Here is a 23,140-nt window from a genome sequence, read left to right as displayed (position 1 = left end):
TGTAGATTGCTCATCAGGGCCAAAACTGAGATCTACTTCTGCACCATAGCCTGGAGGCCACATTAGTAGATTAGTACTCAAGAGCCCCAAGTTAAAATCCTTAGGGCACAGGCTTGAAAACCATCATGGTACATGATGAAATTTTTATTTTAAAAAAGATTATAATAAAAACCCATCTGCTTCACTAAAGGTCCAAAAGGAAACGAAATCTACCATCCTTACCTGGCTGGTCCAACACATGACTCCAGACCCACAGCACTGTGGATAACTCTTAACTGCCCTCTGGGAGATGAGGGACATGCAATAAATGTTGGCCGAGCCAATAATGTCCACATCCCGTGAATGAATTTAAATACAAGTCAGTCACACCCACATTCTGAGAATGAATTAAAATATTCTGTCGTGTGCTATGAACATTGTGCTCACTGAATGGAGTTGGAACAAACCTTCTGCTCAAAGCTGGGCATCCTTGATACACAGCAGGCCATGAGCAACAGAATTGCATTCAAATACTATCTTAAGGAGACCCAGCACAACCCTCATTCAACAACTACCAGCAAACTGGGGGACAAAGCCACTTCGTCAATCCAGGAGTTCAAGAAATAACATCAGGAGTAGCACCAGGGGGACTTGCAAACATAAAGCTACAAGACAGGACCACATGCATTCTATAAATTAGAAGCAGCGTGCCAAAGTTAAGTAATCCCACAATCAACCAATCAATTCCAAACTTTGCAGTACTAGCAAATCCAGCTGTTTGTGGTGGGCAACAAAACTAGCAGGAAGAGGGTCCAAAATACTACATCCTCAGCAATGGAAAACATCAACAAATCAGTACAAGACACAAGGCAACACTGGTCACAAGCATTGTGAGTCACAAATGTTACTTCATGAATGAACCACTAAGCCGCCTCACAGGGTCTCCAACTTGGAAGGTGCCAGTCTTCAGTCAAAAATATTCACTCCAGGGGTTGGAACACAAAGTGGCTCACATTATTGGAGACAGCCAAGGTTACAGGTGCCGAAAACACCTTCAGGGTGGCAGTGATGGTTTTTCAGCAGTGGAGAAGCGAGTTAAAGGGATGGGCAATGTCAGAAGGCTGGGAGAGGTGTAACTACTGAATAGGTACGATCAGGAAATTGAGGCATTTGAAAATGTGTTGACAGTGGTGGGAACATAGGACCATGGGTGTGGGGGTTGGATAACAAACATCGAGGTAGGTGATCTTCTCTGACACGGTTTCACTCCATGTTGAGTCCTGAGGGCTCTAAGGTACCCGGGCAGAAGATGAGATGTTGTTCCGACAGCTTGCATTGAGCTTCACTGTAGAACTGCAGAAGCCTGAGACAGAAGTCTTGGCATGGGAACAGAGTGATGTGATGAAGTGGCAGGCAGTTGAAAGCTGGAGGTCATTTTGACAGAGAGATGATGTTTGAGGAACATCTCATCTTCCATCGGGGTATCAAACAGATCTTTGTGTTTTCTTAAGTCTGACTGGTGCTCACTACTTGGGCTTTCAACTTCCAAGTACTCATTCGGGCAAGACACTGGGGGATGGCAGGTGTGGAATTCTCCCCACAGACAGTCATGTCAAGAGAAGAGAAAAAGTGAGGTGCAAATTCCTGAATGTAAACCCACCCCTGCTGTTCATGATTTGGTGAGACTGGTGACAGGATTCATGTCACTGGCTCATTACTGCCCATTTTGGAAACCTTGATTACTACATTTCATGGTAGCTAGATAAAACCATAGAGGAGAAATCAAATGGCTATACTGATGAGGTAAAATGATGAGTGGGAGATCATTTGAATAAAACGTTCACACCCGTATGAATCTCTTCAGCCAAACTGCCTATATTTATGTCAAACATTGTATGAAATGTTGGTAGCCTTACCAAGATGCAGTGTCCCGGTTCTAAGCTCCACATAGAGTTTTCTGTATTGATCTTATGTGTCAGCTTTCCATCCACAATGACTCGCTCATTCCCTCCTTCCAATACAGCAACACGCAGACTGTTGCTCTGTATGTCAACAGAAACCTGTGGGAAACAAAGAACAAAAGAAAATGCAATTACAACCTTTCTCATTTTGTCAGCAGCATCACTCGTCCACATCAGTTCTACTTCTAATTACATTTTATGTGAGTCAAGAAGGTTTTGATGGTCTTGACATGCTTCACTGCAATTTCAAGTCTGTGTTCAGCTTTCAGAGGTTTGATAATCCTGAGCTTCTGCTAGGTTTTCAACCTATAACTACCTTTCTATGCTGGATCCGAGGGGATGAAACTAAGCTAGCAAACAAAACTGAAGTAATTCCTCCTACGAGTGGAATGGAAAAAGTCAAATTTAAAAAAAATAAACAAACAGTCTGCAACACCAAGTAACAGAAAATGCCAAGGATTGCATGTAATTATGCAATATGACTTGGAACACATTGTCTGTTTGGTGAACTGAAACAGATTCAATCAAAACCTTCAAACAGAATTAGATAAACATGTGATCAAGAAAGGAACTGCAGGGATATGGAGAAAAGTGTACAGGTAGGGAGCTGAACTGAAATATTTTGTCAAAGAACCAGAATAGACAATGCACCAAATACGTCTTTTGCTGCTTTACAATGCATCTAGCGGTCAGCCTACTGCCCATCCTGCATCAGGAACTAGCATAAAGCTCAACATTTGGAAATATTTTGACAACAGCATTCTGTGCACAACTTTAGGCAGAACAGAACATAACTTCCTGCTGCCACTGTGCACTGCTGGTGGTGGAAATTTAGGTCCAACATCGTTAATGTGTTGTTTATTAAATGAACTACTTGATCCTGCATAGCGTTAAACTTCCTCAGTGCTGTTGCAGCTGCACTCACTCAGCCAAGCGGAGACATGATCCTTGATGCAAGAAAGATTTTGGGAACAAAGGGAAAATTACTATCTAAGTAATTCCAAACCACTGACCTGCTGTTGTGCCTGCCCCAATTCAGTTTTTGGACAATGCTCAGAAAGGGGATTCAGTGATGGTAATGCCACTGAATGCATAACTGTACAGGGTGTGAGTGAGACTGCATCTCAAATTCTATCGACAGTCTTGTCTCCGGATGTAAAAATGATTGAATTGCCTCCAAATGCCAGTCTAAGAGATCAATTGGGCAGATGGCTGGCACAAAGGATTGACTTTTCAAGAACAGCTAATTAGATGAGGCCTTTATTCATGAGAGTTTAGAAGAATGAGAGTGACTGTCTTTAAACAGATAAGATTTTGAGGAGGCTTGACAGGGCAGATGTTATTATGTTTCTACGAATGGATGAGTCTCAAACGAGGGGACATAATTACAAAATAAGGGGACAACGAATTCCAACTGAGATGCATAGGAACTTTCATTCCCAGAAGGCAGTGAATGCCTAGAATTCTCTCACTCAACGAGTTGTGCAGGCTTGAACACAAGGTATTTGAATAAAAGATTGATTTTGTGAACCATCAAGCATAATAGCTGGAATGAACGAGGATCTGAGGCCTGGGGAGAGTCAGCCATGATCTTGATGAATAGCAGGGCAGGTAATGGGGGGCCGAATGACTGACTCTTAGCCCTCTTCCTTATGTTCTGTGATCTTAATTCTGTGAATTGCATCAATGCACAGACCTGTCTTTTGCTCAAATGCTGGATATGCGATTAATGTTCTCTGACATTGCTCCTTACATTACCTCAAACCGACCCACTCTTTCTAATTTGGGGGGTAATGTTTCAATGATGCCCTGCCAGTACTGATCGAGTTTTTTCTCATGCAGTGTGAGATAAAGGCTTTCTGGGGTGATCATGGGAATTTCTTTTTATTGGGAGACTTGTACAAGCAGGTAGAGTTAAATTGATAAGCATGGTCTTGCTTTCAGCTTAGAAGTATTAGAATTACATCTTTTTATATTCAGATCAAAAATCCACATCTTGGAAAGCTTTTTTGGTTGGAGTTGGGAGAGGTCCTGGTTGAAGCTCGAAGCATAAGACAGTTCATCTCAGAGAAAGAGTCAGTCTAGCCAAGTTAGGAAACAGGTTAGCTCAGTGCAAGGATTTTAGTTTTCAAGCATCAGACCAGAACCCTGAAGAGGTGTTTCAAAGCTGAGAATATCTCAGTTCTATGATGCAAATAATCAAAGAAGATGCTATCAATCTCTCAAGACTGGGAACTGACGTCAACAATTAAGTCAAACCTTCCCATGATACAGAAGTGAATTCTCACTGATATTTTAGGACTGTAATCTAATGGGATAAACTTTGTTGAACAGAAACAAAACAAAAACGATCAAGCCAAATTTCAGTCTGGGATCTGACTTGTCCAGTTGTAACATCAGACAGGATTATACTGTCAAGTCTTATTTTTCAGCACCCAGTCTACTTCAGTCTTACTTCTCCATCATAATTTACTGCCTGCACCTCCTGAAGGAACGAACTTGTCCTGAATAGTTTCATTGGTTCTACAAGGATATGTCTACCCACCCAGTAAACTATTCTTGTGTCAGACCAAAGCCTGACTAACACCTTTTTTTTCCCCTCTCAGAGCTTGACTCTGACTGCAACTAAACACATGCTTCCCAAAACATACAGTGCTCAGCAATAAAAGCTGTTAGCTGCACTGAACTGCTGCTACAGCACAAGTCAAGAAACAAACCTGGAACTTCACCAGAACAGTTTTGTGGTGTTCTGGTTCAAATCATAACCATTTTAGTCTTCAGCATGACACCCTTTCATTGTTTCAAGAGGGAACTGTGAACTCAAATCTGGAACACAAGGCTGTCCACTTATGTGAACAAGTTGCGTGCCATGCATTACATATGATCTTACCTGTCTTCCTTTCACAATTTCCTTGGACACTGGCACCTTCACTTCCAGGTCAGTGTAATCCTGGGACCAAGTGTAGTTGTCCCTCACAGCCCCATTGTAACTGTCAGAATTTTCTGCACATTTCCTGCAAATAAACCAAGAAAAAAGTCAGCACAAGCAATGTGCCATTCCTATAACGTCAGAGAATAAATTTGCAGACTGTGACTTTCCCACCTCTCAGTACCAAAGTCATCAAACTTTCTCCACAGAACACAACTAGAAGAACAACTGAGCCATGGGTACACAACCACATGCGTACCAAGTGCAAAACATTGCCATTTCTTTAAACCTCAATATCCAAAATGGTATGAACCCTCGGATAATTTCATGACACAGATTCACGCCAATCAAATGTTACAACAGCATCACCCAAACATGTTCTATGGATCTCTTCAGCTGTACATAAATCAAACCCAGCTTGAAGAAGCTTCAGAATTGTCCAACTTACAGCAGTTCTCCATTTGTTTAATTTTAGATCTGTGACATAGGACATCCTTGACCAGCTGAGGGATTTTAACAACCAAAGAGGTTTTATCTGGCATCTTAACCAATAACTCACCCAGTTTGGAGGTGGTATTGGTGGTGAAAAACTGGGCAATGGATAGCTTCATTTTCACACAGATGAGCCAAGTCACTATGACATGATGTGATAAATCACTTCTCAATGCGAAAGCGACAAGGTTCATGTTTGTTCATTAATGAAGCAACAAAAATCTTCATTTACATCTTCCTGGTCATAAAGTTTCATAGACACTCAGAAAACATTGCTGTAAATTTCAGGAAAAGGACCACCAACTGTGGGCATTTAGCAGAGTGGGTCCAACAAAAACATTTGTATCATCTTAAATGTATCTCAAGTTTCAATACTGCATGTTAATGTTTTGGCTTTTTATGTCGGTCAGGCATCCAATGTACTAAGTTACCAAATGCACAATTTTTTTCAATGGAGCACGAATCTCATTTCCCTGCACTTGGCCCATATCCTTCGAAACCTTTCCTATTTGTCCAAATGTCTTTCAAATATTGTTAATGTACCCACCTCAACCACTTCTGCTGGCAGTTGATTCCACGTGCATGCTCCCCTGTGTAAAAAAAAAACTTGCCCATCATGTTCCCTTTTATTCATTCCCCTCTCACATTAACCTGATGTCCTCCAGTCCGCAATCTTGGGGGGAAAAAGAAAAAGAGTGCATTCACCCTATCCATGACTCTCATGATCTTATAAACCTCTAAGATCCCCCCTCAGTCTCCTACACGCTAAAGAAAAACGTCCCAGCTTGTCCAACCTCTCCTGTGAGCTCAGACCCTTGAGACCTGACAACATCCTTGCAAATTTCTTCTGAACCTTTCCTGTAGCAAGGTGACTAAAACTGAACACCATACTCCAAATGCGGCCTCACCAATGTCCTGTACAACTGCAACATAACTTCCCAACTTCTATTCGCAATGCCCTGACTGATAAAGGCAAGTGTGCCAAATGCCTTCTTCGCTGCCCTGTCTACCTGTGACTCCACTTTCAGAGAACTGTGAACCTGAACTCCAAGGTCCCTCTGTTCCACGACACTCCTTAAGGCCCTAGCATTCACCATGAAACTCCTGGCTTGACTTGACTTTCCAAAATGCAAGACCTCACACTTAGCTGTATCAAATTCCATTTGCCATTTCTCAGCCCACTTCCCCAGCTGATCAAGGTCCTGCTGCAATTCCTGATCACCTTCCTCACTGTCCACGATACCACCTATTTTCATGTTATCATCAAACTTATTAATCATTGATAGAGGTAACAAACAGCAATGGGCCCAGCACCGACCCGAGGTACTCCTCCAGTCACAGGTGTCCAGTACAATAAGCATCCTTCCACGATTCCCCTCTGCATCCGACCATCAAGCCATTGTGTATCCAATTTGCCAGCTCACCTTGGATCCCATGCGACTAACCTTCCAGAGCAGCCTAGCGTGTGGAATCTTATCAAAGGTTTTAGTAAAATCCACATAGACTATGTCTACCACCCTGCCCTCATCAACCTTCCTGGTCACTTCATCAAAGAACTCTAACAAATTTGTGAGGCATGATCTCCCACTCACAGAGCAATGCTGACTGCTCCTAATCAAGCCCTGTCTTTCCAAATGCATATATATCTTATTCCTCAGAATCTTCCCAATTAAGTTACCCACCATTGATGTTAAGCTTACTGGGCTATCATTCCCAGGTTTGTCTTTGCAGCCCTTCTCGAATAATGGCACAACATTAGCTACCCTCCAGTATTCTGGGACCTCACCAGGGGCTAACCATGATTGTAAAGTATTAGCAAAAGCCCTGCGATGTCTGCTCTAGTCTCAAGCAGTGTTCTTGGAAATATCTGGTTAGGGCTAGGAGATTTATCCACCTTTATATGTTCTAACACATCCAACACCACCTCGACTGTGATATGGACAGTCCCCGAAACATCACCACTAATTTTCCCAAGTCTTCATGTCTTTCTCCATGGTAAACACAGACAAGAAATATTCATTGAGAACCTCACCCATTTCCTGCAGTTCTACATATGCATATTCACTTTGGTCCTTGAGCGTTCTCTTCTCTCTCCAGTTATTCTTTTTCCTTTAACAAAGAACTTCTTTGGATTCACCTTAATCTTCTCAACCAAGACTATCTTGTGCCCCCTTTGTGCCCTCCTGATTTCCTTCTTCAGTAAACTCCAGTATTCCTTCAATATATCCAGGGATTCCCTTGATCCCGGCTGCCTGTACCTGAGCCACACTTCCTTCTTTTTTCTGGTCAAAGCCTCAATATCCCTTGACATCCAGGGTTCCCTATTCCTGCCAACCTTGCCCTTCACCCTCACAGGAACATACAGACCTTGAACTCTAGCTATCTCACTTTTAAAGGCCTCCCACGTGCCCGAGGTCCCTTTACCTGCAAATAAACCACTCCAATCAACCCCTGAAAAGCTCCTCTAATTCCATCAAAATCTGTCTTGTCCCAACTTAGAACTTGAATCTGCGGACCAGTGTTGTCCCTCTCCGTAACTATTTTAAAATTAATAGAACTATGGGTCACTGGTCCCAAAGTTCTCCCCCACTGTCACCTCAGTCACCTGTTCTGCACTGCTTCCTGAGCCGGACCCTCTATATTATTATTACGATTCCCTAGTGTGCAAACAGGCCCTTCGGCCCAACCAATCCACACCAACCCTCCGAAGAGTAACCCACCCAGACCTATTCCCTCTGACTAATGCACCTAACACGACGGGCAATTTAGCATGGCCGATTCACCTGATCCACACATCTTTGGATTGTGGGAGGAAACAGGAGCACCCTGAGGAAACCCACGCGAACACCGGGAGAACGTGCAAACTCCACACAGACAGTCACCCGAGGCAGGAATCAAACCTGGGACCTTGGGGCTGTGAGGCAGCAGTGCTAACCACAGCCACCGTGCCGCCCCTATACTGCTCAAGGAAAGTTTACTGAACGCACTTAACAAATTCCACCGCATCTAAGTTCTTAACGCTATGGCAGTCCCAGTCCATTTTGGGAAAATTTAAATCCCCGATTATGACACCCTATTATTCATCCAAGTCTCCACAATCTCTCTGCGTATTTGTTTCTAATACCCACTGACTACTTGGGTACAACCCCAATAACATCAGCATCCCCTTCTAATTTCTTAGTTCCACCCACAAAGCTTCACTTGGTGATCCTTCAGTTATTTCATCTCTGACTACTGCTGCGACACTCACCTGAATGAAAAATGCAACTCCCCCTCCCCTCCTTCCACCACCTCTATCCCATCTAAAGCACCTGTACCCTGGCACATTAAGCTGTCAGTCCTGTCCCTCCTTTAGCCATGTTCCTATAATGGCTTTAATATCCCAGTCCCACGTACCTACCCAGGCCTTGAGTTCATCGGCCTTATCTGTCAGCCCTCTTAGATTGAAATAGATGCAACTTAATCCAACAGGCATTCCTTGCTCGATGTCACTTTCCAGCCTGACCTGCCTCTTCACTTTACTATTTCTGAGCATTGTATTTCCTTCCAGCCGCACATTTGCCTCCCTGCAATTGAGGATTCCACCTCTCTGCCAATCTAGTTTAAACCCTTCCTTGAATCACGAGCAAACCTGACCACCAAGATATTGGTCCCCCTCCAGTTCAAGTGCAACTCGTCCCTGTTGAACAGATCACTTCTGCCCCAGAAAAGATCCCAATGAGCTAAAAATCTGAATCCCTGTGCCCTGCACCAATTCTTTAGCCACGCATTCACCTGCCATGTCCTCCTGTTCTTACCCTCACTAGCACGTGGCACTGGAAGAAATCTGGAGATTACTACCAACAAGGTCCTGCTTTTTAACTTTTTTCCTAGCTCTGTGTAATCACGCAAGAGGACTTCATCTTTTCATTGAATCATCTCCACTTACCCACCTGCGCACCATAACCATAATTTGCTCATCAAAAATCTATCCATTTTTGCCTTAAAAACACTCAATGAGGGAGCCTCAACTGCTTCATGAGTCAGGGAATTCCACCAATTCACAACCCTTTAGATTGCACTCAAAATATCTACTTAGAAAGCCCAAAATCCAGTATGCTTTACTAACCATGCTCTCAATATATCCTGTCACCTGCAAATATCTATACATATGCACATACAACATCCATCTGCTCCTGTACACTATTTAGAACGATGGGATTGTCTCCTGTCCCTTTTAACAAAAAGCAGCTTGTCAAGGGTGGCACAGTGGCACAGTAGTTAGCACTGCTGCCTCACAGCGCCAGGGACCCAGGTTCAATTCCTGCCTCAGGCAACTGTCTGTGTGGAGTTTGCATGTTCTCCCCGTATTTGCGTGGGTTTCCTCGGGGTGCTCCGGTTTCCTCCCACAGTCCAAAGATGTGTAGGTCAGGTGAATTATCAATGCTAAATTGCCCGTAGTGTTAGGTGAAGGGGTAAATTTAGGGGAATAAGTCTGGGTGGGTTGCTCTTCGGAGGGTCGGTGTGGACTTGTTGAGCCGAAGGGCTTGTTTCCACACTGTAAGTAATCTAATCAAACACCATGGCAAAGTTTACCGGTGTCTGCTGATTCTGCTAGTCTATGCCCTATGGCAGACAATTAGTGCCGTCCTTACCATTTCAGATGCTTGCGTGGGGTATCATTGCCAAATCTTGAAATTATACTTTGTATTCCAATATCCATGTCATTTATAGCAAGAGAAACAGTAGCCATAGCACTTCATGCAAGAATGTGTATAGGGTTATAAGCAGGCAGGGAAAGAGTTAAGATTCTGAATTTTGTGAAACATGAGGTTCAGCTGAGCATGACTCAGATCAGATAAGATCTTGCAGTTAACATTGGGGTGCCGGAGGCAAGGGGAATGGGATAATGTGGAAAAGCATTCATTATGGAGAGCCATTTAACAATATTGGAAGCATTCAGTATGTAAGGTCAGTTTAACAAGGTGAAAAATATTCATTATGCGAAGCCAGTTAAGGTTAAGAAAATTCATTGTGTAACAGCAGATGGCTTCAGCTTTAACTGTTGATGCTTGCTGATTGTTATAGTCACCCAATCAATACAGATGTTGCCTTATCTGGATGCTCCTCCCTGTAAAATTACTATATAATTCTTTAAGAAACTGCTATTCCAGAAAGGACCGTGAACTCATGCCCCTATACACATACTCTGGGCCCCTGTCCCTCCAGGGCCCAGAGTAAAGTCAAAGGAGGTAAAACCAAACTATGTCTCTGATTGTTTTGCTTCAACTGAGGGGGGAAAGCAGGATGATACATGAGCAACACTGTTTACCATACTCCATTGCATATATTCATTAAGTTTTCGTTCTCATTCCTCCAGTCAGAAAGCCCATGATCACAGATTCTTTTTCTCCCCAAGTGCTGTTAGCTTCTTTATCCATCTTCAAAGACATGTGTGTGAATCACTGAGTTTGTTTAGTCTCACATGAAATGATTCATTCTGATAGCAACAATGAGGAGAGGCAACATAAAGCTATCGGGTAAAATTCGCAAGGGTTGAATGAGCAGAGGCACCTACAAGTTCTAAGCACCTGTTCTACAGAAGATGGCATCTTCAAGAAATGGTCAGACTGAAAATCATACGACAGAATTAGGCCATTCAGTCCTTCAAGTTTAGTTCGCCATCTGATCATGACTTAGATGTTTCTCAAATTCATTCTCTGGCCTTCTCCCGAAACAGTCAATACTCTTACTAATCAAGAACCTGCCCATTTATCTTAAATACACTCACTGACTTGGCCTCCATAGCCCTCTGCAGCAGCAAGTTTCACAGATTCACATCCCTCTGGTTGAAGATAGTTCTCCTCATGTCAGTTCTAAAGGATCGCCAATTCACTCTGAGGCTATACCCTTGGGTCCTAGTCTCTCCGATAAGTGGAAACATCTTCGCCATGCCAACTCAATCAAGGTCTCTCAGTGTTACTAAAGTTTCAAACAGTTCCTCCCTCATCCTTCTAAACTCCACTGAGGACAGCCCCAGAGTCCTCAACTGCTCGTCATATCGTAAGCCCTTCATCTCCAGTGTCGTTCTTCTCCATCTCCTCTGGCATCCCTCCAATGCCAGCACATTCTTCCTGAGATAAAAGGCCCCAAAACTGTGCACAATATTCCAAACACAGCCTGACCACAGCCTCAGTCGTACCTTTCTGTGAGTGCATTATTGTCCTCTTGAAATGAATGCGAACCTTGCAATTGCCTTCTTTATTGCCAACTGATCCTGCACGCTAACCTGAAGAGAATTCTGAACTTTCTGAAGCCTTTCCCGGTTTAGAAAATAATTTACATCTCTATTCTTACCCAAGTGCAAAATCTCACACCTCCCCACATTGTATTCCATCTTGCACCTCTTTGCCCACTCTCCTCACCTATCCAAGCCATTTTGCAACCTTTCAGCTTCTTCAACACTCCCTGCCCCTCCATCTATCTTTGTATCATCTGCAAATTTAGCTACAATATTCCTTCGTCCAGATCGTTAGTGTACAAAATGAACATTTGTGCTCCCAACCTGGACCCCTACGGAATTCTACTTTCACCAACTGCCATCTTGGAATTTCCAATGGTCCAATACACATTCCTACCTTTCTTTTGGATACTTAAAAAGAACGCTTGTGATCTGGTTTGATACCACGAGTTAGCTCACTCTCATCTTTCACCTTCTGCCTCCAACTGCTGTTTTTTGTTGTTCTTCACTGATTTTTAAAAACTTGCCAATCCTCTGGCTTCCTGCTGATGTTCACCACATTGGACGTTTCTTTCTTTTGCTTTTATGTTGCCCTTGACTTCCCTTGTGAGCCACGTTGCCTCATTTCCACCCCCCCTCCTCTGTACCCTCAGGGTTCCTTCACCTTAAGCTCCCCAGTCAAGCCTGCTTCATTACTCATCACCAAATCCAGAACTCTGTTCCCTAGTTGGCTCGAACACAGGCTGTTCCAAAACAAACCCCATAGACACACCACAAACTCCTTATCTTGAGATCCATCACCAACCTGACTCTCCCAGTCCACCTGCATATTGAAGTCCCCCATGTTTATTGTAATAATGCCTTTCTTACATGCCTTTCTATCTGCTTTATTTTCTTCCTCACATCCTGATGACTCTTTGGAGGCCTGTACTCAACTCCCATCAGGGTCTTTTCTCCTCAACTCGACTTACACAGATTCGACAGCTTCCAATGCTATATCACGTCTTGCTGTTAATTTCATTTCAATCCTTACTGACAAGGCAACACTGCCCCCTCAACCCATCTGTCTGGCCTTTCCAGAGGATGTGTATCCTTGGATATTTATTTACCAGTCCTGACTATCCTGCAGCTGTATCCATGTGATGCCCACAAAATCATACCTGCCAATTTCAAACTGCACTGCAAGGTTATTTACCTTGTTTCATACACTATGTGCATTTAAGTACAGAATCCTCAGTCCTGCATTGAGTGCCCTCCTCCTCTGAGGTGTCTCCTCACCTATTGTACCTGTAATTAGATTTGTGACCCTTTGCATAAAATAAAGTACAGTAAAGTGAAGTCAAGATTTATCAATAGAGCCTGGAATTCAAAAACATGGACAGGACATAAAAATCTACATAACACTATTGAGAGTGGTGTGTCCAGTTCTGGGCACCAAACAAACAGTCAGTAGGTAAAGGCAACACAGAAGATGCAGAAAATAATTCACAAAAATTAGTCCAGGGATGAGGAAGACACATGAAATCCTTTGGATGGAGATGATGGGTTAGGTCTCTTTGGAGAAGTGAAAAGTGAAAAAGGGTGTAGGTGCTCAAAACCACAGAGGGGTTGAGACAGAATCGAAAGACAGAAACTGCTGTGATTTGCAGGAAGATTTTAGAGGATGCTGGATTAAGGTAATGGGCAAAACGAGAAAGGGCAACAGAAGCCAAATGTCAAAGGATCTGGAATGCACTGCCTGCGTATGTAGTGGAAGCAGATTAAATAAAAGCTTTCAAAAAAATAAAAAAATCAGCCAATTATCCAGAGAAAAAGAAATTTCAGGGGGACAAGGTAAACCCAGACAGGTGGGTTTCACAGAGTTGCTTTGGCAGAGAGCCAGTACAGACATAATTAGCCAAATAGCTGCTTTCTGTGGTGCTGGAACCACTTATACAATTTGGTGATTCTCTGCTCACTTTTTAAAATCTTACTGTTTACTTTACATTGTTACTTCTCATTGTGCTTTCTAAGACGCATCCACTTGTCTCATTTTAAAACTCTGTTCACCAGTCATTCAAGCTGGGACACAGCTTAAGCCAAGTACAAACACTAGATGGGGAGCAGTCAGACAGTGAATCAAACCCCGTGACAAGTAATATCTGCAATGCAGTAGAGAATCTGTCACATTTACTTCACACAGTCAGGTGACATTTGAGTGAAACAAGAAAGAAGCAAAGACACTAACCCATTTCAGGTCTCCGGCAAAAGGCTATTGCAACTACCAATATCCTCAGAGCCACCTCAAAGAAACGATACAGATTCTTATTTGCATTTTATCTTAGAATAAATGTGCACACATACTTCAATGGGTCAGACTGCTCCTTTTTCACAACTGGGGCTGCAGCAGCGCCCTCGAGTGGTGGATCAATCACTTGCTGAAAATCTGCAGGCATCTTTTGATCATCATTCTGCGTTGGCTTGCTGTTCTGTTCATCTGACTCTCTTGCTTCTGCTTCTGGTTGTTCCTCTGCTGTTGACTCAACCTCCACCTCCTGGCCAGGAAGTGGAACGCATGGTTTGTCCTCTTCCACGTTCTTGCTCTTGAGTTTCTTCTCCAGTTCTTTCAACCGTCTCTCATTATCTTGAAGAGAATAATGTTCAAACTTTTTGAAAGCCTTGAAAACAAGATAATGCCCTTGTGAAAATACTGACTGCATCTGTCCCACTTGTAAACAAGATTATAACCACAAGACCTCGGGTTAAATAAATCTATTAAAGGACAGGGTGTGAAAATGAGTAAATGTAATTAAAAACAGATCAGTCACAGTCCCACTAAATGGCAAAGCAGGCGAGAAGAGATCAACATCCAACACCTGTTGCTATACTCAAGAACTAATATGTACCGAAGAGGTTTATCAAATCATGAGGGGTACAGATAAGTTGAATGACAAACGTCTTTTTCCCTGAGAGGAGAGTTCAAAACTAAAGGGCATAATTTTAAGGTGACAGAACAAAGATTTAGAAGGGAGCTGAGGGGCAACTTTCTCTCACAGAGAGAGGTTCGTACATGACTTGAAGTGACAGAAGAAGCGGTAGATGCAGGTACAGTTGCAACATTCAAAAGACATTTGGACAGGTCGATGAATAAGAAATGCTTAGAAGGAAATGGGTCAAATTCAAGCAAATGACTAGTTTAGCTTGGGAAACTTGATCTGCATGGATGAGTTGGAGTGAAGGGTTTGTTTCCATGCTGTATGACTATACGACTCTCAACGCTTGAAGAACTCTTGGTTGCAGCTTGGTTAAGTAAGTATTTAGCCAGAATACTGCCAATTCCTTTGACGAAGGTATGACCAAAAGTGAGGCATTTCAAGTCTTTATTCAATTAAAACATAATCCAGAAGGAACGTAAGAATTCAAAATTCAGATCCTTCATTATATGCTACTGAATAACTCGGAATCAGCTGAACTTTGTTTTTGTGGAGCACCTTGATCAAAACATCAACAGAATCATACACTCATGACAAATGCAAAATACTAAGGAAACATAAAATCTGTAGTAACATTAGAAAACTGTGGAAATACTCGCACAGCGCTGACAACATCTATGGAGAGGGAAACAGTTGACATTTCAAGTGGATGATACTTTACAAGCGTTGTGCTGGTCAGCATGTCTATCAATTCTTTTTGGTTTTTCTTATTATGAGATAATGGGGCAGATGACTGAAGGCTTGGTCAAAAAAGGACACTTTGAGGAGGGTCATGAAAGAGTTGAAGTGAAGTGAAGTGAAGAGAGAGAGATTTTTGGAGGGGTGGGAGCGGTGTCAAAAACTGTTCAGCTCGATCACCGACGAGAGCGATTAAAATCTCGAAGTGCAAAAATGCCACAACTGGGAGCAGTACAAAGTTCTTCAAGGATTTCGGGGTGGAAGAAGAAACAGAGATGGGGATGGCAGGAAAGGAAGGGTAATTTGAAAACAAGTATGGATATTTTGAAATTCAGATGCTCCCAGACCAGGGATTTATGGAGTCACACATTAGTGCAACAGAGGCTTGTGAGTGTCTATGTGTCTTATACTACCTTTTGACTGGGCCAAACTGGTATGGAGGATCCAAATTTATGTTTACAAAAACTGCTGATTCTTCTTGGAATCTTCCGTTCAGGGGTCGAACAGGAAGCCAAGAGTGTGAATTGAAGCACAGTACTGTTAGGGAAAACGGAAACAAGAATATAAGATCTAAAATAGCGATGTTGCCACAGAGAAAGTAAAATTTTCATCCAGTATTTATACAAAAATATAAAATTCAACATCTGGTGATTTCAAAATGAAACAAAATAAATTCAAGTGCTTTTTTTTCTTCTGAAGGATCATTTTTTTGACAAGCAAATCCCAGCAAATTGAGCACATTTACACTATTAAGGCAACAAAAGTGGCTTTAGATTCACAGGAAAATTTTCCAACAGCAAATTATCGATTGCTTAAAATTAACAGTGGAACCATCAATGACGGTGGATTCATTCTATTTCTGTAACATTCAAGGTAAAAAGCTGATCAGATTGCACAATTCACTTTGTGTATATGACAGCACACCCTAGTCAAGAATCACAAGCTCAGTCCAACGTTCTCAATTCAAAGGCAGGAAATGGAGTGTCAGAGAGCTTCAAGTTTCTCTCTTTAAATACCAGACTTTTTTCCAACAGTTCAACAGAAACCAAATGCCCTCCCTCTAGAAAAGGCTACAGAAACCTGACGTTGCAACAGCAGTAAAACATAGAGACATACAGCACGGAAACAGAGCCTTCAGTCCAACTTGTCCATGCTGACCACATATCCTGAATTAATCTTGTCCTACCTGCGGGGGGCGGGGGGAAGGGCGGAAGGGGGGGGCGGGGGGAAGGGCGGAAGGGGGGGGCGGGGGGAAGGGCGGAAGGGGGGGGAGGGGGGGGAGGGGGGAAGAGGGGGGAGAGGAGTGGGGGGAAGGGGGGAGAGGAGTGGGGGGAAGGGGGGAGAGGAGGGGGGGAAGGGGGGAGAGGAGGGGGGGAAGGGGGGAGAGGAGGGGTGGGAAGGGGGGAGAGGAGGGGTGGAGGGGGGGAGAGGAGGGGGGAGGGGGGAGAGGAGGGGGGGGAGTGGGGGAGAGGAGGGGGGGGAAGTGGGGGGAGAGGAGGGGGGAGAAGGGGGGGGAGAGGAGGGGGGAGAAGGGGGGGGAGAGGAGGGGGGGGGGAAGGGGGGAGAGGAGGGGGGGGAAGGGGGACGGGGACGGGGAAGGGGGGCGGGGAAGGGGAAGGGGGGCGGGGGCGGGGGCGGGGGGACGGGGGACGAGGGAGGGGGGACGGGGGGACGAGGGAGGGGGGAACGGGGGACGGGGGGACGGGGGGACGGGGGACGGGGGGACGGGGGGACTGGGGAGGGGGGTGGGTGGGAAGGGGAAAGGGGGGAAGGGGGGAGGGGGAATGGGGGGGGGAGGGGGGAAGGGGGGAGGGGGAATGGGGAAGGGGGAAGGGGGGCGGGAAGAAGGGGGGCGGGGGAAGGGGGAAGGGGGGCGGGGGAAAGGGGGGGAAGGGGGGCGGGGGCGGGGAAGGGGGGCGGGGGAAGGGGGCGGGGGGCGCGGGGGGGCGGGGGGCGCGGGGGGGCGGGGGGGGAAGGGGGGCGGGGGGGAAGGGGGGCGGGGGGGAAGGGGGGCGGGGGGGGAAGGGGGGCGGGGGGGCGGGGGGGTGGGGGGAAGGGGGGTGGGGGGGCGGGGGGAAGGGGGGCGGGGGGGCAGGGGGGCGGGGGGGCAGGGGGGCGGGGGGGCAGGGGGGCGGGGGGGCGGGGGGGCGGGGGGGCAGGGGGGAAGGGGGAAGGGGGAAGGGGGAAGGGGGAAGGGGGAAGGGGGGGAAGGGGGAAGGGGGAAGGGGGAAGGGGGAAGGGGGGGAAGGGGGGAAGGCGGAAGGGGGGAAGGAGGGGGCGGAGGGGGGGAGGGAGGGGGGGAGAGGAGGGGGGGGGGAGTGGGGAGAGGAGGGGGGGGAAGTGGGGAGAGGAGGGGGGGGGAAGTGGGGGGAGAGGAGGGGGGAGAAGGGGGGGGAGAGGAGGGGGGGGAAGGGGGAGAGGGGGGGGAAGGGGGGAGAGGAGGGGGGGGAAGGGGGGAGAGGAGGGGGGGGAAGGGGGAGAGGAGGGGGGGGGAAGGGGGGAGAGGAGGGGGGGGAAGGGGGGAGAGGAGGGGGGGGAAGGGGGGAGAGGAGGGGGGGGAAGGGGGGAGAGGAGGGGGGGGGAAGGGGGGAGAGGAGGGGGGGGAAGGGGGAGAGGAGGGGGGGGAAGGGGGGAGAGGAGGGGGGGGGAAGGGGGGAGAGGAGGGGGGGGAAGGGGGAAGGGGGGACGGGGAAGGGGGGACGGGGAAGGGGGGACGGGGAAGGGGGGACGGGGAAGGGGGGACGGGGAAGGGGGGACGGGGGACGAGGGAGGGGGGACGGGGGAGGGGGGACGGGGGACGAGGGAGGGGGGACGGGGGACGAGGGAGGGGGGAGGGGGGACGGGGGACGAGGAGGGGGGACGGGGGACGGGGGGACGGGGGAAGGGGGGACGGGGGACAGGGGGACGGGGGGACTGGGGAGGGGGGTGGGTGGGAAGGGGAAAGGGTGGAAGGGGGGAGGGGGAATGGGGGGAAGGGGGGAGGGGGAATGGGGGGAAGGGGGGGAAGGGGGGGAATGGGAAAGGGGGGGAAAGGGGGGGAAAGGGGGGGAAAGGGGGGGAAAGGGGGGAAGGGGGGCGGGGGAAGGGGGGAAGGGGGGCGGGGGAAGGGGGGAAGGGGGCGCGGGGGGAAGGGGGGCGGGGGGGTGGGGGGAAGGGGGGCGGGGGGGGCGGGGGGAAGGGGGGGCGGGGGAAGGGGGGGGGGGAAGGGGGGGGGGGAAGGGGGGCGGGGGGGGCGGGGGAAGGGGGGAAGGCGGAAGGGGGAAGGGGGGGCGGGGCGAAGGGGGGGGCGGGGGGGCGGGGCGAAGGGGGGGGCGGGGGGCGGGGCGAAGGGGGGGGGCGGGGCGAAGGGGGGGCGGGGGGGGCGGGGGGCGGGGGGGGCGGGGGGACGGGGGGGGCGGGGGGGGCGGGGGGAAGGGGGGGGCGGGGGGAAGGGGGGAAGGGGGGAAGGGGGGAAGGGGGGAAGGAGGGAAGGGGGGAAGGAGGGAAGGGGGGAAGGGGGGAAGGGGGGAAGGGGGGAAGGGGGGAAGGGGGGAAGGAAGGGGAAGGGGGGGGGAAGGGGAAGGGGGGGGGGAAGGGGAAGGGGGGGGGAAGGGGAAGGGGGGGGAAGGGGAAGGGGAAGGGGGGGGGGAAGGGGAAGGGGGGGGGGAAGGGGGGGGGGGGGGGGAAGGGGAAGGGGGGGGGGGGAAGGGGAAGGGGGGGGGGGAAGGGGAAGGGGGGGGGGAAGGGGAAGGGGGGGGGGGGAAGGGGAAGGGGGGGGGGAAGGGGAAGGGGGGGGAGGGGGAAGGGGGGGGAGGGGGAAGGGAAGGGGAAGGGGGGGCAGGGGGGAGGGGGGAAGGGGGGAAGGGGGGAAGGGGGGAAGGGGAAGGGGGGAAGGGGGGGGAAGGGGGGGGAAGGGGGGGGAAGGGGGGGGAAGGGGGGGGAAGGGGGGGAAGGGGGGGGAAGGGGGGGGAAGGGGGGGGAAGGGGGGAAGGGGGGAAGGGGAAGGGGGGAAGGGGGGAAGGGGGGAAGGGGGGAAGGGGAAGGGGGGAAGGGGAAGGGGGGAAGGGGAAGGGGGGAAGGGGGGGGAAGGGGGGGGAAGGGGGGGGGAAGGGGGGAAGGGGGGAAGGGGGAAGGGGGGGGGAAGGGGGAGGGGGGGGGAAGGGGGGGGGAAGGGGGAGGGGGGGGGAAGGGGGGGAAGGGGGAGGGGGGGGAAGGGGGGAAGGGGGAAGGGGGGAAGGGGGGGAAGGGGGGGGAAGGGGAAGGGGGGCGGGGGGAAGGGGGGGGAAGGGGAAGGGGGGGGAGGGGGAAGGGGAAGGGGGGGGAAGGGGAAGGGGGGCGGGGGGAAGGGCGGAAGGGGGGCGGGGGGAAGGGCGGAAGGGGGGGGCGGGGGGAAGGGCGGAAGGGGGGGCGGGGGGGAAGGGCGGAAGGGGGGGCAGGGGGAAGGGCGGAAGGGGGGGGCGGGGGGAAGGGCGGAAGGGGGGGGCGGGGGGAAGGGCGGAAGGGGGGGGGCGGGGGGAAGGGCGGAAGGGGGGGGCGGGGGGAAGGGCGGAAGGGGGGGGCGGGGGGAAGGGCGGAAGGGGGGGGCGGGGGGAAGGGCGGAAGGGGGGGGCGGGGGGAAGGGCGGAAGGGGGGGGCGGGGGGAAGGGCGGAAGGGGGGGCGGGGGGAAGGGCGGAAGGGGGGGGCGGGGGGAAGGGCGGAAGGGGGGGGCGGGGGGAAGGGCGGAAGGGGGGGCGGGGGGAAGGGCGGAAGGGGGGGGCGGGGGGAAGGGCGGAAGGGGGGGGCGGGGGGAAGGGCGGAAGGGGGGGGCGGGGGGAAGGGCGGAAGGGGGGGGCGGGGGGAAGGGCGGAAGGGGGGGGCGGGGGGAAGGGCGGAAGGGGGGGGCGGGGGGAAGGGCGGAAGGGGGGGCGGGGGGAAGGGCGGAAGGGGGGGGCGGGGGGAAGGGCGGAAGGGGGGGGCGGGGGGAAGGGCGGAAGGGGGGGCGGGGGGAAGGGCGGAAGGGGGGGGCGGGGGGAAGGGCGGAAGGGGGGGGCGGGGGGAAGGGCGGAAGGGGGGGCGGGGGGAAGGGCGGAAGGGGGGGCGGGGGGAAGGGCGGAAGGGGGGGCGGGGGGAAGGGCGGAAGGGGGGGCGGGGGGAAGGGCGGAAGGGGGGGCGGGGGGAAGGGCGGAAGGGGGGGCGGGGGGAAGGGCGGAAGGGGGGGCGGGGGGAAGGGCGGAAGGGGGGGCGGGGGGAAGGGCGGAAGGGGGGGCGGGGGGAAGGGCGGAAGGGAGGGCGGGGGGAAGGGCGGAAGGGAGGGCGGGGGGAAGGGCGGAAGGGAGGGCGGGGGGAAGGGCGGAAGGGAGGGCGGGGGGAAGGGCGGAAGGGAGGGCGGGGGGAAGGGCGGAAGGGAGGGCGGGGGGAAGGGCGGAAGGGAGGGCGGGGGGAAGGGCGGAAGGGAGGGCGGGGGGAAGGGCGGAAGGGGGGGCGGGGGGAAGGGCGGAAGGGGGGGGCGGGGGGAAGGGCGGAAGGGGGGGCGGGGGGAAGGGCGGAAGGGGGGGCGGGGGGAAGGGCGGAAGGGGGGGCGGGGGGAAGGGCGGAAGGGGGGGCGGGGGGAAGGGCGGAAGGGGGGGCGGGGGGAAGGGCGGAAGGGCGGAAGGGGGGAAGGGGGGGCGGGGGGGAAGGGCGGAAGGGGGGCGGGGGGAAGGGGGGGCGGGGGGAAGGGCGGAAGGGGGGGCGGGGGGAAGGGCGGAAGGGGGGGCGGGGGGAAGGGCGGAAGGGCGGGGGAAGGGCGGAAGGGGGGCGGGGGAAGGGCGGAAGGGGGGCGGGGGAAGGGCGGAAGGGGGGCGGGGGAAGGGCGGAAGGGGGGCGGGGGAAGGGCGGAAGGGGGGCGGGGGGAAGGGCGGAAGGGGGGCGGGGGGAAGGGCGGAAGGGGGGCGGGGGGAAGGGCGGAAGGGGGGCGGGGGGAAGGGCGGAAGGGGGGCGGGGGGAAGGGCGGAAGGGGGGCGGGGGGAAGGGCGGAAGGGGGGCGGGGGGAAGGGCGGAAGGGGGGTGGGGGGAAGGGCGGAAGGGGGGTGGGGGGAAGGGCGGAAGGGGGGCGGGGGGAAGGGCGGAAGGGGGGCGGGGGGAAGGGCGGCGGGGGGGAAGGGCGGCGGGGGGAAGGGGGGCGGGGGAAGGGGGGCGGGGGAAGGGGGGGCGGGGGAAGGGGGGGCGGGGGGAAGGGGGGGCGGGGGGAAGGGGGGAAGGGGGCGGGGGAAGGGGGCGGGGGAAGGGGGGCGGGGGAAGGGGGGCGGGGGAAGGGGGGCGGGGGAAGGGGGGCGGGGAAGGGGGGAAGGGGGCGGGGAAGGGGGGAGGGGGCGGGGAAGGGGGGAGGGGGCGGGGAAGGGGGGAAGGGGCGGGGAAGGGGGGAAGGGGCGGGGAAGGGGGCGGGGAAGGGGGGAGGGGGCGGGGAAGGGGGGAAGGGGGCGGGGAAGGGGGGAAGGGGGCGGGGAAGGGGGGAAGGGGGCGGGGAAGGGGGGAAGGGGGCGGGGAAGGGGGCGGGGAAGGGGGGAAGGGGGCGGGGAAGGGGGCGGGGAAGGGGGGAAGGGGGCGGGGAAGGGGGCGGGGGCGGGGAAGGGGGGAGGGGGCGGGGAAGGGGGCGGGGAAGGGGGCGGGGAAGGGGGGAAGGGGGTGGGGAAGGGGGGAGGGGGCGGGGAAGGGGGGAGGGGGCGGGGGAGGGGGCGGGGGCGGGGGAGGGGGAGGGGGCCGGGGCCGGGGTCGGGGGCGTGGGGCGGGGGGCGAGCAGACTGGGTGTGAGTTGAGACAGGGTCAGCAGTTGGGAGCTGGAGGCCCGCCATGAGCACACCGCCCCCCGCTGGGCTGTGCCGGGCCGGGCCGAGCACTCACCCTCAGGGCCAGTTTCTCGGCCACCCCGGGTGGGAAGCCCAGCCTGTCCTCCCTCAGCGCCATCACTCGGAAGAAGTCGGTCTTCCTGTACAGGAAGCCGAAGAAAACTTCCAGAAAGTTCTCGATCTTTCCGACGTGCTGCAGGATGCCCAGCAGCGCCTGGTCGTACATCTCGGTGACCTCGGGAGGGCCGTCCATCGCCGCCGCTCCTTCTCCTTCTCCTTCTCCTTCGGGGAGAGCCGCCGCCACTGACCGCGATCCTTCGCCTTTCTTACTTTTGAGATTCCTCCCTCCGTCCCTTTTGTGTCTGTGTCTGTGTGAGTGTCTCTCTCTCACCCGCTCGCCCGAAACACTTCCGGCGGAACTGGTCCGTCGCCCACAATCGGCCCCCCACCCCCCCGGCGCCACGTGCCGCCTCTCTAAAGTTCCCCCCGCGCCGCCCCCGACCTCAGTCAGATCACAGCCACTTGCTGCAGGAAATCTCGGCAGCGACAAACAAACGAAGTTTTCTAACACTTACAATGCAGACCATCCAGTGACGCCCCGACCTTGAGGGAAGGAGCACAAGAGATTTAAAATTACTTGTTTTTTTTTTAAAAAAGAGGGACTGGAGACAAATAAACGCTGCAGTTGACGAGACAGCATCCATGGAGAGACAGAGCACAGTAATATTTTGGGTCCAGATAATTCTTCATAAGAACTCTGATGAAGAGTCATCTGGACTCGAAACATTAGGATGCCCTCTCTCCATGGACGCTGTGATCTCAGGCATTATTTGGAAGCACTAACTTTCCGACCGCTGCACCTTCATCAAGTGGTTGTGAAGCACAAGATTGCATGACACAGAATTTATAGCAAATGTTTACATGGGGTAGCTGAAATTATACGCTGAATATATTCAATATATAATTGCAGTTGCATCACTCTGTAAACTTTTGCTATAAATTCTGTGTCTCAGGATCTTATACTCCACAACCACCTGATAAAGGAGCAGTGTTCCAAAAGCCAGTACTTCCAAATAAACCTGTTGGGCTACAACCTCATGTTGTGTGATTTTTAACTTTGTCCACC

The 23,140-nt window shown here is 52.4% G+C and overlaps 1 protein-coding gene across 1 annotated transcript in view; it reads right to left on the bottom strand.

Annotated features, from left to right (window-relative positions):
- nudcd3 (NudC domain containing 3) overlaps positions 1-22,395 on the bottom strand; it is a 47,190-nt gene extending 24,795 nt beyond the window's left edge. The window contains exons 1-4 of the mRNA XM_043681393.2: positions 22,070-22,395; positions 13,925-14,238; positions 4,831-4,954; positions 1,896-2,039 (exon numbers count right to left, since the gene is read on the bottom strand). Coding sequence (XP_043537328.1) covers positions 1,896-2,039; positions 4,831-4,954; positions 13,925-14,238; positions 22,070-22,267 — 780 coding nt within the window. The 5' untranslated portion in view covers positions 22,268-22,395. The remainder of the gene's footprint in view (positions 1-1,895; positions 2,040-4,830; positions 4,955-13,924; positions 14,239-22,069) is intronic.
- Positions 22,396-23,140: the final 745 nt, after the last annotated feature.

The sequence above is a fragment of the Chiloscyllium plagiosum genome, unplaced genomic scaffold (assembly GCF_037043375.1).
Source record: "Chiloscyllium plagiosum isolate Xiang-an unplaced genomic scaffold, Cpla_swu_hap1 HiC_scaffold_48, whole genome shotgun sequence".
NCBI classification, from domain to species: domain Eukaryota; kingdom Metazoa; phylum Chordata; class Chondrichthyes; order Orectolobiformes; family Hemiscylliidae; genus Chiloscyllium; species Chiloscyllium plagiosum.
This window is presented reverse-complemented; position numbering and strand designations above follow the sequence as displayed.